The sequence below is a fragment of the Pyxicephalus adspersus genome, chromosome 5 (assembly GCF_032062135.1).
Source record: "Pyxicephalus adspersus chromosome 5, UCB_Pads_2.0, whole genome shotgun sequence".
Classification (NCBI taxonomy): domain Eukaryota; kingdom Metazoa; phylum Chordata; class Amphibia; order Anura; family Pyxicephalidae; genus Pyxicephalus; species Pyxicephalus adspersus.
In genome coordinates this window covers 137048962-137065870 of record NC_092862.1, presented here as the reverse complement: position 1 = coordinate 137065870, position 16909 = coordinate 137048962, and the positions used below count along the sequence as shown (strand labels likewise).

Sequence of the window (16909 nt, the reverse complement as noted above, 5' to 3'; positions counted from 1 at the left end):
GATCGTTCTTTGTGAAATATTATTCAATCAGGATCATTCGTTTTAAACAACTATTATCTATCATTGCAGCTTGCTTTAGCATCTCCCTAGCCTGTGATTGGACAGTGAAGGAGCAGCAGGTTATTTCTAAAGCTAGGTACACACTTCCAATAATTATCCTTAGAAAATGAACGACTTTTGATTATGCACGATTATTTTGAACAATCGTATTGTGCACAATTCTGTATATGTTATAACGATACGATGGTTCAAATATAATCCACCACACACGCTAGATACAATCGTTTGAGCGACACAGAGAGTGACATGTAAAGGAGAAAGTATATTGCAGAAACGTCCGTCACTGAATGACCATACACACAATAGATAGCGAATGATCGTCGCTCGATTAGATCCGCCAGGGCGGTCGTTCGTTTCCTGCAACAATCCTCGTTCGTCTGCGTCGTTGTGCACTTTTTTTGTTAATGATTATCAGACGATCAGTCGTTAGTCGTTCGTTTCCAACTATAATTATTGCAAGTGTGTACGCAGCTTTAGTTTTCTTTGCAATCAGCAAGTTTTGTTTGCTAGAGTTGCAGCAATAAGAAAAAAAAAAATATTGGTAATAAATAATGGAAAATGTGTTTGTTTTACCTAAAGAAAAGTGGAAGCCGGACTAATTAATTATCTGGAAGATGATGTAATATTTTATCTGCTCAAGCACTATTGGTTGATATCTGACAATAACAGTTAAAAGTTGGATTTAAAGCTTTGCAGATATGCAGGGTGTCCCGTGGCTTGGCTGGTAAGGTCTTAGATGGGGTGTATATAGCACCCAGGTAAAAGAGTTTTGTCAGCCGGACAGGTGGCTTCTATGGAAAGCTCTTGTTAAGGATAAAGATTTGGGAGGGATCCTTGGCCATATGTTCCATGTCCGGGTCTTCACCTGGATCTAGAAAGCACAGGTGCTCTTTTTTGGGAATTAGCATCAGACTGCTGGGATCTCAGTAGTTTCCCAAAGTTTGAAGGGGAATGAGCTCCAGAAACAACTGCTGGAGAGTAAGTGTTTGTTTATGTAAAAGGACTTTTCTATTTCACTCTTAGTAAGAGAGAAAATACCCATAGAGGTAGTTAGTGGCCCAGCCAAACTAGTGTTTGTTTTATTATGCCAGCAATCGCCCCACAGCAAGACATACATGAATGTGGCTCTAAAATCACAAATGCATCAAGTGTCATTTTAAATTAAACCAGTGTTAAGTATTTGACAACCTTTGTATAGCAGAGCTGTAGTGTGTGAAGAAGAAGCAGCACCAGCAGCAAGTCAGTTTATATGCTGATGAGAAGCTTACAGAGTGACAAAGAGATGGTCAATGCAGAAAATTTAAATTTTTTTTTTATGCTAATCACATACAAATGGCACTGACTTGAAAATGACCCAATTATTCTTTGCAGCTACATTTTTTTAAAATTTGAAAGTCTATAAAAAAGAATTTAAAAGGCAATATTTATTTTAGGGACCCTGTAGAACAGATTGTAGGGTCAGCTCTCCGAGCATTAAAAGTTCATAAGAATGTAAAGGGGAAGACGCTGGCTTGTCAGGGGGGATAGTGGCGATCCGAACGGGTATTTGATGTTGTCTAATTGACTGTACCCCATGTCAGCAACCAACTTAGCCCTTCTTCATGCACCCATGAACTCATGATCAGATAGTGTCAGTTTTTTAATGTCAGTGGCCACTTTATACCCCCAAACCCCATTACTGCACCAAATGTCCAAACGCAAAGGTGACCACAGCCGACCATGCAACTACTATAGGACCCTGAGGCCTTGCTACACAGAGTTTTACATATACAGGTAGCGTTTAACAGATACATAAGTTTGGAAACTTCCACAAGGTTTCTTTTAAAAACCATTATGTACAGGAAACATTGCCTTTTGGGATAAGAGAGATGAGGGCCCTTTTATGGTTTTGTCAGGGGACCCTATGACCTGATATTGCTTCCCTTGCCTTCAACCTGTCCTTGGTCAAACTCAACCTAAATTACCAACGAAGGTATACTGTATGTGTGTCTATGCTAATAATGATGAAATGTTATATTGTAGTGTAAATTAATAGTAATTGATTTCCTTTTCTTCTGCAGATGATGTGATCCTTTGGATTGGTGCTCTTCATGTGCTGCACCCCGCAGCTCTCTGATCGGCAGTTCGGCGTCTCTGTCCTTAGAACTTGCAGGAACTTTTAGCCACAACGGACCTAGGAATCCGGCTCCTCTGCTGTGGACCGCCGGGAGGAGGGAAGCCTTACCCCTGCTTATGATGGAGAATGACCAACCCACAGATCAGCAGTATGAATGTGTTGCCGAGATAGGGGAAGGGGCATATGGCAAAGTGTACAAGGCCCGTGACCTGAAAAATGGAGGACGCTTTGTGGCCCTTAAAAGGATTAGAGTGCAGACTGGGGAGGAAGGAATGCCTCTATCTACCATCCGAGAGGTGGCTGTGCTACGACATCTGGAGACCTTTGAGCACCCAAATGTTGTCAGGTAGGTGTGACCCCACATACCCTTGGTTGGATATAATGCTTAAAGAAAAAAAATGTAAGTGATTGGAAAGAAGGTGTGCAATATTTGATATATATTCAGAAGCTAGACTGTCTAATCTAAAAGACAACGGCCTCATTTGAACAGTCGGAGAACTCATAACCTCTACTGGCAATAGAAATTACTGAAAGGTTCAGCTATAATAATATAATAATTTATCTTTTGATTGACTAATATTAATTGGATGTGCGACTGCAAGCCGCACCTTGCTGTGTCATAATGATTTACCGTCTATTGAAAAATAATATATACCAGACAAAGAATTTATGTATAAAAAAGAATATGGAGAATGCCAGTTTGGATATCTCCTTTGTACGAAGGTTAGTTGCATCTTGTAACTTCAATGCTTCCTGAAACCAAAATGGTAAAAGCTCAGACTGCAGTACGCAAATGTAATCAAGACCTATCCCCTGCATTATATAATATGCCATTAGATGCCCTCTGCAGCACAAACTCACATGAATGAATGGGCATGATGGCCTCGCTTCATCATCACAGCGCCCTTTATTCATGGTATATTGGCCATATTCAGTGTTGAACCCAGAAATGTTTTTAAGCTGGGTGGGAAGAAATTTTAGGTGGGTGGTAACCCCGGTATTGTGACCCAACTCTTCAGTAACCACCCAAAAAAAAAAAGGGTGGTTACTGAAAAGTGCCGGGTGGTGCGCCCAGCTAAAAGGGGCTGGGGAGAACACTGATATTGAAGTGGTGCAGCCTGGGAGATGAGGCATGATTAGGCACTCCATCCTATGCACAAATGAACTTGCAATTTGTTACATTACCATTCTTGGTTCTGTGACCTCATCAGTGCATTCCCTCTGTGTTGAGAATGGGAGGTATACCTGGTTAAATACAAAAAGGCTTCCTTCATTGAGGGTAAGAGTGCCACTTATTCCCACTCAGAGACCATCGCTTTGTAATTGGAACCTAAAGCCCAAGGATTGGAATTTTACTATCTTCTGTTTTTCAAAAAGTTTCTGGAAGATTTTTGTTGTTGGTGAGTATATATATATTTTATGTTTATTAAAGAAGCCTAGGTCTACTTTGGTCTGACGCATTCAGGGAAAAATAACCAATAAGGGGGGAAGCTCTGTAGACACAGTCATTGTCACCCGAACAATTCGTAGTGATTATTTTGGGTGATAATAGCAACGAACGCTGTGCACAGCCCATTTGTATCTTTCCCATTAGAAAAAATCTTTTGAGCCATTTAGTGATCCAGCCTGGAGAAATGAAACACATTTTTACCCATTACTATCACATGAAATTGCCTCAGGTGGCACAAATCTAGCGTCTTATGAAGCTATAGATCTGGAAACTACAACTTGGACTTCATCTTTACTGTTCTGTGTGTTGTATATACAATGGTGATTGCAGACTATTAAAATGATAAGGAATTCCTTATTGCATATCTTTACTTCATTGCATTCCATTGCTACATGCGTGCAGGTGTTCTTCGTGGATAGACTGAGTTTGCAACAAATATCTTTTCAGCAGTTCTGGGGGTATTTATTTTTGTAATGACCAGCTGTGGGAATATGTAATGTAAGGTTATATTGCTTTTCCAGCAATGCAAGCTCAAAATATCTTTTAGTAAAAACAGAAAAAATGGGAGTTGCGGTTCACACCATTTCCTCAGCTTCTATTAACAGAACTTTATTAATGATTTTTTTTAAAAGAAGATTATGGAGGCTGCCAGTGCTGACCCCCCATATGAAAGTGCTAATTGCCGGGCAGTCTCCTGCCCGCACTGCAGCACTGTGGTGAGTAAACAGCAAGTGATTAAACCCTTGTCTAGGGTCAGTGACTTCAAGTTGTTTTATTACCAGTCACATTCACTTATTGCCAACACATTTCAGGGATTCAACAGGTCCCCCTTCATCAAGGCCCAGTGAATGCTTCTGGAGTAGATTCTTGCTATCTTCAGGGTCATATCATGTAACAGTCTTGTATATGATTCTTTCTTCAACATCCACCAAGCCATGATGGATGATCTTTGAAATCCCTAAACATTTAAACTTGCCGCCCCTTGGAATTACTGATATTTTCACGTTCTTTTTCGAGCTTGGGATCTTCCATGCACACCTAAGTTCGTTTATTCAGATGCATAGGTGTATGCGAAGACTTTACTCTGAAAAAAGATTGCAAGCAGGCAGGTAAGTTTGGTATTGCAGAAGAGATAAAAGTATGTCTCTAAGTAGTTCAATTCAACTTGAAATTTAACTGGTAATTAGACAACATTTGCATTTACAAAAACACATTTTGCTTTCTCTTTGCACACTGGTTGATCCAAGAGAATTGCCAACCTATAGCGGTTTCTCTCTTGAGAGTTCTTTTAAACAGAATAGTTGCTAGAGGAAAATCATTACAATTCTTTAAAGATTGGATCTGCTAGATCAATGTTTCTCAACTTAGGCTTTGTGGAACCTCATGGTACCTCGAAATGTTGCCAGGGGTTTGTGACTCTCTTTTTGGCTATTCTTCCCAATGGCCAGCAATGTAATAGGCATTCTTCCTATTGACCACCACATTAATGTAATGTGAGCTGGGAATATAGTAATTATAGCTGGGGTTCCCCAAGACCTGAAAGTTATTTCAAAGGTTCCTTAATGTTAAAATGGTTCAGAAAGAATGCACTACATTATTATAAATGTATGCTATTGACACATGACATCATAAGATATAATGTGGCAACAGCCAACATTAATGCCTATAATATTGCAATTAATTATTCAGCAGGCTCATATGGGCGATGGTCATGCATCCACCAAATTTTGGTCATATTGGGTAAATTAAAAAAAAAATCTTAAAATTAAATTAGACCATTTTTTTCTTACCCCTGGAGGAAAACGAGAAGTTTCCCTTTTTTAATATTACTAATGTCACACAAACATGATGCAAATTGATGGTATTTTTGATATTGTGCATTGAGATGAATCATTGGTGGAAACGCAAGAGAAATTGTGCATAAGGATGTAGAGATAATGCGTATCTTGCTTTCTGATTCACTGATGGTATCATAAATTTGATAAAGAAACATCTCGTGAGACACTGGTAGAAAAACAAAACCTGCAGGAAGATATAATCTAACAGTAAGGCTTACAGTAGAAAGTATTACCAGTGCAGTCTGTCATTTCATATATACTGCATTCACCGAATCCCCAGCTAAGATACTACAACCAGAGGGCTATAATAAAATAATCAAGGGGCAACACATTTTCTAATGATCAAAACTTTTCCAGGCAATCAAACATCCCACAGCATGCTTCTTTGCTAATCCTAGCACAGGTTTTGGGCTATGTACACATCAAGCATTTTTGTTGCTGTAAACAATCTTTCATCATTGTTTCTGGGCACAGATGAAGGAATGAGCTTTGTACACACAGTGCTCATTTTTTTCTATGGAAATGGAGGTCGAGCGAGCGGCACGTTGCTGTGTTCTTTTCTGTTGATCTTCATAGTACCCTACCTGTCCCCTGAGACCACCAAACTCCTTGTACACGCTCTTATCATCTCTCGTCTGGACTACTGTAACCTCCTCCTCCCTGGTATTCCACTAACCCGACTCTCTCCTTTACAATCTATTATGAATGCTGCAGCCAGACTCATCCATCCTTCCTTCCGCTCCTCTTCCGCTGCATCTCTTTGTAGTTTATTGGCTTCCATTTCACCTTAGAATCAAATTCAAGCTCCTGTGCTTTGCCTTCAAATCCCTACACAGTTCTTGTCCCACTTACCTTTCTGACCTGATAGAAAAATACTCCCCTAGACGCTCTCTCCGCTCCTCCAATGACCTACTAATGACTTCCTCACTCATAACCTCATCACACGCACGGCTCCAAGACTTTTCCAGAGCTGCTCCAACTCTGGAATGGTCTTCCTCCTCCTTTTCGGCTAGCTCCTACTTTCTGCTTATTTAAAAGAGCTCTCAAAACCCATCTTTTCAAATTTGCCTACCCATCCTCTTCTGTCTTTTAAAACTGTCACCATTACATATCCCCCCACCAATTGTGTGATACTTCCCCCACCTCCTAGATTGTAAGCTCTTCTCCTCCTGTGTCACTGTCTGTATCTGTCTGCCATTTGCAACCCCTATTTAATGTACAGCGCTGCGTAATATGTTGGTGTTATATAAATCCTGTTTACTATTAATAATAATATTGGTCATTCATTGATCTGTTGTGGCAGATTGAACAATGTCAGAAGTCTGCTTAACAAGTCAGATTTCTGCCCCGGAGGACCACGTCTCTGGCGTTGATTATCTAATGTGTGTACGTAGCCTTAGTCATAGACATTCCTTTTTCATCAGGTTCAGTATGTCTTATAGTAATGTATATATATGTTAAAGGGAGTCCACTAATGCCGTGCATATGCAGTAATCGCTTTGGCTGTGGTGTGTTGAAATGTTTACAACAAACAGAAGTTGGTGTGAATGAATATTTTTTTGCATGAAAAGTTCAAAAGAATCTCTTAATACCCCCCCCCCCCCCCATAAAGAATGCATGACCAGCTTCTCCCCGGCGTCATCAGCTTCATCCACAATCCAATGTCCTTGTGGTCCCACCGATACCCCCCCCCCCCCCCATAAAGAATGCATGGTTCAGGTATGAAGTCCAGGTATCTAGAGGTGCACTTATCTGCACTGGCCATCAAAAGCCTTTTTGTTATATTGCTGTATGTTGGCCAAATTCATAAGCCAAGATCTAGAACTTTTCATTAATACTGAAGTTTATTACTTTCTTGCCTGCTGCATAATCCTTTAGGTCAGTGATGCTGTCCATCATAGTGGTGGACAACTTAGAATGGGAGCAGTTAGTGGGAAACATTGACTTACCTAAATTGGCACTGCTTTGTTTTATTAAACAGCATTTATAAAGCGCTAACATATTACACAGCACTGTACATTAAATAGTGCTTGCCCTTTGCAGCAGCAGATTTTATTGCTTCATTTAAGGTCAGTGCTCTCCCCAGCCCCTTTAAGCCGGGCGCACCACCCCGCACTTTTCAGTAATCACCAGGCTGTTTTTGGGTGGCTACTTAGGCGTTTGGTCACAATACAGGGGCTACCACCGACCTACAATTGCTTCCCACCCAGCTTAAAAAAGTTCTGGGTTGAACACTGTAGGTAATAAAGTCAACTCAACTTTTTAATTTTTTGGGGGATAGAGTGGGAAGTTCAGCCCCTGGCTGGTTTGCATTGTCCCCCTGCAACCCTACTGACTGTCTTGCTGGGCTTAAGAAACTATTGGACCCCATGAATAAAAGAAAAGGGAGAGAGAATTTTTTTCCTCCAGAGCCAGTGCAGCTTTGCCCTTTAAGAAATGCTGTTTTGTGGCATATAATCATATATTCTCTTTTAAAGGTGAGAATCAGTGTTTAGGCTTTATTCACATCTATGTGTTTTGCTGGGGGAGCGCTGTGTGATTCAGGCACGTTTCACATGCACTCCCTATAAGCTCTATGTAACATGTGCTTTGCAGGAAACATCATCAAATATGTGACAAGCTAGGATTTTCCAACTCACAATGACCCTAAAACATGCAGATCATGCTCCTTTTTATCAGTGAAGGTCACATGACTAAGTGCCTAGGCCTTTGCCCATGTTAATGCGTCACTGCTGCTTAGTAAATGTATAGGTTGCACATGTATCTCTGTGCTCTGGTGTAACTATATATCATGCACAGTGGTGAGCAATTACTTCTCCTTTTGTAATTCACAAAAAAAACTATTAAAAAGTTAATATATTTCATTATGTAAAAGTTATCTAACTTCCTCTGTAGTGCGTGATAGGAAGTTATGGGGAGGAATTATGCAGCGTGTGTGGCATTCTTGTGCAAACATACCGGCTTAATGAATAAGGCAAAGAGCAATGTCAACCCATATGATTCATGTAGTCAGAAGAACATAGTGCTTGCTATGGACAGTGACATGTTAGTATTTGTCTTGCAAAATAACTGCAGAAGTGTTTCTATATTTATTGGCATCATTCCTAAATTATCACAAACTCTGTGCTGAAGACAAACTGCAATCAAGAAGTGATAAACAGTTTGTGATAACTAATTGTATCCAGAAACTTGTTGAAAATTTGATGTGTGCAGCGGCCACCCAACGCCATGCACCACTCTGCCATTAATTTGAATTTTTATAAAAAGATAAATACATTTGTAAAATAATGATCTTCCTAATGGTGGTGACGAGGACTGTGGAGGCTCTGGTTCATTGATCAGCTCACAGTTAAGTAAAGTATTACTATTGTTACTATTATCATTAGTTGTATTATGCTTGGTATTACTAAAGAAATGCAAAATATTTGTTTGCCTTTTCTCACTCATTATGGGCTTATTTCATTCAAATCTAGGACCAAACAAGAAATGATAGTTATCAAAGTCAAACTATTTGATGCCATTAAATATAACAGTTAAGATACACAGGTCATACTTACCTAAAAGAACATCAGAGAAATAAACAAAATTAAACAATCAGATGAGAATCAGTATTGGCGGAACGGGGTGACTTGGTGGAAACAATACTGAAGCGTACGGCTCGGTAACAGTTGCCTCATACAACTTAACACTACACTGATGTCACGCTGCGCAAAAATTGTCATTCAGAATATAAGAATTTATTAGAACATTATTCTTTTTTTATTATTATTGAAAGCTAAAATTGCAAATGTTGTCCAAATTTTTCTGTGGACCACACTGGTTGATGACCTCTGTCCTAGACCAAATTTGCAGGGCGGCCCGCCCAACTGTTTTCCCTTCCCTTCAGCTATCTAACTGTCATGCACAGCCTCCCAGTCCAGGCTTTCTGCAGAAAGCTGAAGGTGACTCTAGGCAGACTGCCAGCTCTGCTAAGATCAGGATAGTGTATATACAATGTTTCTTTTGCTAATTAAGTATCTTTATCCTTACTTCTGCCACCAGACCTGACATTCTGCAATTCTGAGAATTGCCCACAGCAGAGCCCTGGTTTATCATGGTGTAGGCTTGCTGTATAAAGGGAGGCTCTGACCTGCACAGCAATCCAACACAGTGCCTTGTCAGCTTCTCTCCACTTGCACTGCAATGCTTGTTAAAGGAGCAGCGTTTGCAGATTTAACAGGGACAGATCTGAACCACTTACTGCTGCACCTATTCATTCTCTATTGGGCTGCTGCGGTTTTATACTATATGTAGCATCCCCCTGAAAGCAGTTGTTCCCTGATGTGAGAAAGCGATAACCACAACCTCGCCACCAGTGTGTACATAGCATGAGGTTTACCTTCACAGCCTGGGACAGGTTCTGGATAATCTGGGCTCAGAGGAAGTAGACTGAATGGACTTGACATTAGACATCTAAGCTACAGAGGAAAGCACAGAAGGCTACATAGATGATTCTCGTTCGATTATTGCTTTAGAGCTAGTATCAGGCGAGAATTTGACGTGTGTACAGCTGCCGTTCATGGATCCGTCCTGGCATGTCATTGTACTATTTATGTTGGTCTTTCTTCTTTTTTTTGTGCCTGGTCTATCTCTACGTTTCTCAGTAAAGTTGCTTACTTCAAGGCAATGTCCTTGTCGGGCTGGCTTTTAGTGCAATATGGTTAGCCTTAACTCCACTCCACTTCTTGTTATAGCATACGGGCCACCAGTGGATACGCTGCCTTGGCCCTATGCAAGCCTTCTTCTAATAAGCACAAATTAATTATAGTTATCGTTTAAAATCATCCACAACATGTTCCCCTTGTGGTTTTTAGATTATGAATATGACAGTTTTAGTTTTTTAATTTTTTATCAATGACTAGCAGAGTGACCGTATCAAAAACGACGCAATGCTGATGAATGTATCGCCCCTTCTAACAGGATATTGTGGCAGCTAGACTTCCTTTTTGATCCCATGCATTATCACATGGTTCACCATTTAGGCCTCTCTTACTTCTTCAGTCTGGAAGAACTTCCTCAGCTGGGCTGTCTCAGTTCTGTTCAAAGTGCTATGGTGGGGTTTAACGTTTGGGGACCAGCACAAACCAGCAAGTGTTGCAACTAGAAGAGAGAACCAAGATGTCTCCTAAGATAATTGGACAATCTTTTTTTTAACTGGTCGGGAGGAAATTGTAGCTGGATTGCTGCCCCTGTATTGTGACCAAGCTTTTCAGTAACCACCCAAAAAGAGCTGGGTGGTGTGCCCAGCTAAAAGGGTCTGGAGAGAACACCGCATTGATCAGACTGCTACATAGTATGGTCAAGAGCTACTATTGAGCAGCTCAAATGCCTGACCTCCCCTACACAGTGAAATCCAACCAACAGGCTACTTTAGGATGTAGAGCAAAGATAATGTACATTAAGCTGCGTATACACGTCCAATATTTGTCATTGGAAACGAATGACCAATTGGCCAAAAATCGTTCTAAAAAAGTGACCAACGACGCAGACGAACGAGGATTGTCGTTGGAAATGAACGACCGGCATGGCGGATCTGATTGCTGAGGATCATTTACTATCTATCGTGTGTACAGTCGTTCAGTGATCGCGCATGTTTCTGCAATTCACGTTCTCCTTTACATGTCACGCCCTGCATCGTTCAAATGATTGTATCGTGTGTACACTATTGGTGGATTATATTTGAACGATTGTATTGTTACAGCATGTACAGAATTGTGTACAATACGATCGTTCAAGTATATTCGTGCATAATCGTTGATCTGTCGTTTTCTAACGATAATTATTGGAAGTGTGTACCTAGCTTTAGCCCATACCAATCAATCTAATTTCACTTCTCAAGTCAGTGAATTCTGGTTGGCCTTTTAGTATAATCTCATTTGGCTTTCTCCTGTATTGTCCAAACCTTTAGAAGTGGTATACCATCTTTGCCAGAAACCGTGCAGTCAAGACTTTCTCCCTTTCCACTTTATAAATGACCCATTACCCCATTCCGCTTATTGTTTGGTTGCTAAGCAAATATCATCAGTAAAATCCCTTTATGGAATAGCTTGTTTGTATTTCAGTGTCAAACTGTTGCTGTGCAAAACACACAAAATATTCCAACCCTTGACAAGCATAGGCAAGCTAAAGAGTTTTACTGCAACACACAGATTGAAAATGAAAGTATTAGAATTTAGAATAATGGTATTCCGTTTAATGTCCCAGGGCTCATACCAGAATTAGTGAGATCATTAATGACATTTCCAAACTCGTATGGACGTAAAGCAAAGCAGGGTTTAGACGCAGGATATGAGCTTAGAGTCCGGGCATGGCTTGATCCTTTAGTTCTTGTGCTCTGAATGGGCCAGATGTGCTCACGTTCTTTAAAAGAAAATTGAGCGTATTGGTCAAGCTACAATACATCCAAGAAGATGACAATCACCTGGGGAAGGGAGGGTCTGGTCTGCGATTGCTATTACTGGAACATCCTGCACTCATCACTGAGTAGGTCTCCATCACTTCTTGGATGTGCTGCAACTGAAGGCTTTAGAAACTCCTAATCTGGCATGGCTTTAGTTCTTCTGTTCCGAATGGGTAAAGTTGTTTAATAGACAATGCAGACGTATTGGTCCTTCTTGGTGCCTAATCTGCACTGAGTCCATTAGACATTTACTGAGGTTCCAGGACATCCAAGCAAAGGACAAACCCCTGTGAGATATGAGAGATTGCTGTTAGTCTTTATAAGGCATCCTGCACTCATCACCGACTAGGTCTACATCCCTTGCTGGATGTGCTACAGTTGAAGTCTTTGGAAAGACCACACCAGCTTGGCTTGTTTCCTTAGTTCTTCTCTTAATGGGCCAGATGCAGATGATCTTCTTTGTTGGTGACCTTGAATGTGTCTTTTGTGCATCTACTGAGGTTCCAAGTCATCCAAGAGGAAGACAAAACACCTGGGGAGTGTGAGAATATTATTTAGGATGCTTTTATTCTTTTTATAGAACTAATCACTGAGCAGGTCTCCATCCCTTCCTGGATGTTCTACAGTTGAAGGCTTCAGAAACTCCACATCAGGCATGGCTTGATACCTTACTTCTTCTGTTCTGAATGGGTCAGATGAGCTAATGTTGTTTAAAAGACAATGCAGATGTATTGGTCCTTCTTGGTGCCTAATCTGCACTGAATCCATTGGGCATTTACTTAGGTTCTAGGACATGCAAGAGAAGGAAAAACTCCTCTGAGATACAAGGGATTGTTGTTACTCTTTATACAGCATCCTTCACTCATCACCGAGTAGGTCTACATCCCTTGCTGGATGTCCTACAGCTGAAGTCTTTAAAAAGACTTCACTTGGCTTGTTTCCTTAGTTCTTTTCTTAATGGGCCAGATGTAGATGTTCTTTTTTTTAGGAACAGTGCAGAAGTATTAATCCTCCTAAGTTGGTGACCTTGAATGTGTCCTTTGAGCATCTACTGAGGTGCTGGGACATCCAAGACGAAGACAAACACATGGGGAGTTTGAGAAAATATTTTTTGGGATTGCTTTTATTCTTTTTATAGGACTTCCTACACTCATCACAGAGTAGGTCTCTATCCCTTTCTGGATGTCCTACAGCTGAAGTCTTGAGAAAAGCAACATCAGGAATGGTTTGTTCCCTTAGTTCTTCTTTTATGAGTCATATGCGCTAATGTTCTTTAAAAGACAATGCAGGCCATTGGGCATTTACTGAGGTTCCAGGACATCCAAGCAAAAGACAAACTCTTGTGAGATACAAGAGATTGCCGTTTCTCTTTATAGAGCATCCTGCACTCGTCACCTAGTAGGTTTACATCCCTTGCTGGGTGTCGTACAGCTGAAATCTTTAGAAAAACTGCTCCAGGCATGACTTGTTCCCCTACTTCAGAGTCAGCAAACTTTTTTGGCTACTAGGCCATTTTAGGAGGTCAAGAAGGCACACTAGGCCAGACTCTCTCTCGAGTCCCATGCTGATGGCTTTGCCCCCCACCAGGAACGCACCTGAAAGGAAATCTCTCTCCTCCGCAATGCAGTGCCGCGATAAATAGGGAAGGGAGGCATAACAAGGTGGCTCAAGAGCCTTGTGTTGCCAGCTGGGATTAGGCCCGAATGAACTACTGGCTAGGCCGTATCTGGCCTAAAGGCCGGAGTTTGCCTACCCCTTCCTTAGTTCTTCTGTTTTGAATGGGTCAGATGCACTAATGTTGTTTAAAAGAATATCCAGAAGTATTGGATCTTCTTGGTGCCTAGTCTGCACCAGGCATAACTTGTTCCCTTAGTTCTTCTGCTCTGAATGGGCCAGATGCAGAAGTTCTTTTAAAGAACAGTGCAGAAGTATTAGTCCTCCTAAGTTGGTGACCTTGAACGTGTCCTTTGAGCATCTTCTGAGGGTCCAGGGCATCCAAAAGGAAGACAAAACACCTAGGGAATGAATCCTATTTAGGACTGCTTTTATTCTTTTTAAAGAATATCCTGCACTCACCGCTGAGTAGGTCTCCATTATTTCTTTGATATACTACAGAGGAATTCTTTAGAAACACCACACTGGTCCCATGTAGCCCTATGACCCCCTCGGCACTGTTCGGATACTAGCAGTGATGCTATATGTAGACCTCTAGATGTGATAGCCATGACCTGCCCTGAGATCTGGCATTGTTTACATCCTTTCTCTCCAAATAAATCCATGTTACCCATGCCCCATCCATTATCCTTCCTAGAGCAAAGAACCTAAGGACCCGTTATTTTTTAAAAACTGAAAAGGGCTTTGGGTTGCTGGCATTTGTAACAAATCCTAAACATATGATTAGAAAGCCATCTCTGCAAAGGAAACATACAAATTATAGTGTTTAACATGATTAGACACAAGTTCACATTTTTTGTTTTAATTTCTCGGCATATAATCAACATGCAGATGACAATTGTTGTAATTGGAATTGCAAGTGGTTTTCATTAACCCTTTCCTCTGACGAAAGGCTCACCGTACCTTAGCAATTAAAAAACACACCACATGTTTTGAGTCAGAAACAGATGTGTTTTTGTTTGTAGGGTCTGCTGGGGATACAGCGTGTAGTAGACGCATGTCCTATAGATGGAGGGGTTTTAAACTGTCAACAATGTATAATAGGTGATAAAAATAACATGGTCTGTCTGGCTTGTTTACAGCTGTGTTATACATTAAAGAGGACCTGTTCTCGGGAACCTTGGCAGCCTACAACCTGTATATATTTCACAGATTTAATTAAAAACAGTTTGATCACAGATTAAATTTGAATTGAATAGCCGGGTCTCCCTGGGCTTTTGTGAGGAAATCCACTAAACCTATGGGGATGGTGAGCCCAAAGTACAGGTCCAAGAACTGGTTTAAAGGTTGTCTTGTGTATACAAGATGACCAAATGTTTGTGGACACCTGACCATCAAAATTGTCAAATCACAAGTATAGCCAAAAATATGTGAACATCCCTCCAAGTTTCTTGACCTTTTTTAACATGTGGGAACCAACCCATGAAATAGTTTTAAGTTCTTCAGGGAACCCCTGCTATAATTACCACATCTACAGATCACAGCACATAGTTTGGTCTGTAGGAAGAATATCAACCTTACAGATAGCCAAGAAGATCATTGCTCATGGAACCCCAAGCAACCTCTGGAGGAGCCCTGGTTGGGAAACGTTTCTCGAAATGATCAAGTTTAGGTTTTTCCAGTGAAGTGTAACTCTTCGACATGCAAACACATTTTAAAAAAATTGTGAGCTTCCAACCTTGTAACAGTTTGTGAAGGCTCATTTTATTTTTTTCTATGGGAACTATGCCCCTGTAGAAGAAGACGTGGCTTGATGAGTTTGGTGTGGAGGAGCCCAAGAAGCCTGCACAGAGCCCTGACTTCAACCCTACAGCAAAATTCGAGAATTAATTTAAATGTCAATTTCAATCCAGGTCTTGTCTACCGTGAGTACCTAACCTCTTCAATACTCTTTGGTACGCAGTTTCCCACAGGCACGCTTTAAACTCCTTTGGAGGATCATTCCAGAAGAGTGGTAGGGAAGGGACTCGTATTTTACTCACCTATAGAATGGGAAATCCAACAAGCCTATCCAGGAAATGATGGTCACAAATTTTGGGCTCCAAGAATATTTTTATCCCTGACCCAGAAATTGTGATGAAAATCTGAGTTTCTTTGAGGAGGATTTTATAGACATTTTCCCATTGGACGTAATTCAAACTCTTTTTGGAGAACTATTCTAGAAGAGCTATAGGGAAATGACTTATAATATACCCACAAATGGTTTGGGAATGGGATATCCAAAAATCTCATCAAAGGAATGATGATCACAAATCTTTGTCTCCACTTAAAGCCCAGACGACTGAAGAGGAAGTAGGGTTTTCATCGTATATGTTCTCGCAATAACTGGAAGTCTTGGCAATGCGAGGCACAATATGGTGGCAAACAGGGCAACTGACATGGTACCTGTAGGATGCTAATACTGCCTTCCAAAAAATGTACCTGGTAATTTTCTTGAAAGAAAGTACATATTTATTGACTGAACCTATTTCAGTGTTTTACTTTATAAATGACCTGAAAAATGTAACAGCAATTATTTAAACAAAAAAAGTACTGAAACTTGAATCAGACCTGTTCTCTGAAATTTAGTTTTACTTTGAGTTTTTTTTTTTTTTTTTTGAGTTTCTTATGATTTATGGAAGGAAGGTGTGGGGATTTTTTTTGTACTTCCCCCAAGTGGTGATTAATAGTTGTAGGGATGATTCAAAGCTGAGTTAGTGTTTTAGACAAACTTCTTATTAATTAGTGGAGGTGTTCTGGGGTTTTTTTTGTTTGACAAGGTCAGAAAGCCATAAACTAAAATCTAAGATGTCCTCAGTAGTTTAGAATGTATTGCACAGGCCACACATAGAACTGTAGTTGGGTTTTTGTAAAACAAATACCTAAGATTCTGTAGTCTTAAAGCTCTTAAGGCAAAAAACTAGATGCAGATAAAATATACATTGTGTCAGGGAGCTGTTTTACCTGTTAGTCCTGAAATTTGCACAACTGAGTCCATGCACCAATTTTTATACAGTTCTTACACCAGCCTGATAGTAAAACGAGAAGCAGAACATCTATGAGATCTGCTCTCTGCTCCCTCCCATCAATATGTTACTTTCCATTTCATTTTATTATTCCTCAATCCCATTCTAGGAGCTGCAGATCACTAGAGGCTAATATCAAATCCAATCAGATATTTATGCATGCAGAAAAGTAAACTTAAGACATATTATATTGTATGTGGAGCCAATACGTTTGTATTGGGTTTTGGATAGGTTGTTGGTATTGGCACTGGTGACCATTTTCATCATTTTTGTGTTTTAGTGGGAATTTTTGTTTTAGCAACTACTAGGACTAGGTACATACGTCAG

At 40.4% G+C, this 16909-nt stretch overlaps 1 protein-coding gene across 3 annotated transcripts in view; it reads left to right on the top strand.

The window, feature by feature from the left end:
* Positions 1-16909, top strand: part of CDK6 (cyclin dependent kinase 6) — a 94864-nt gene that overhangs the window by 4185 nt on the left and 73770 nt on the right. For all 3 annotated transcript variants that reach the window (XM_072412869.1, XM_072412871.1, XM_072412870.1), the window contains exon 2: positions 2121-2522. In XM_072412869.1, coding sequence (XP_072268970.1) covers positions 2293-2522 — 230 coding nt within the window. In that variant the 5' untranslated portion in view covers positions 2121-2292. The remainder of the gene's footprint in view (positions 1-2120; positions 2523-16909) is intronic.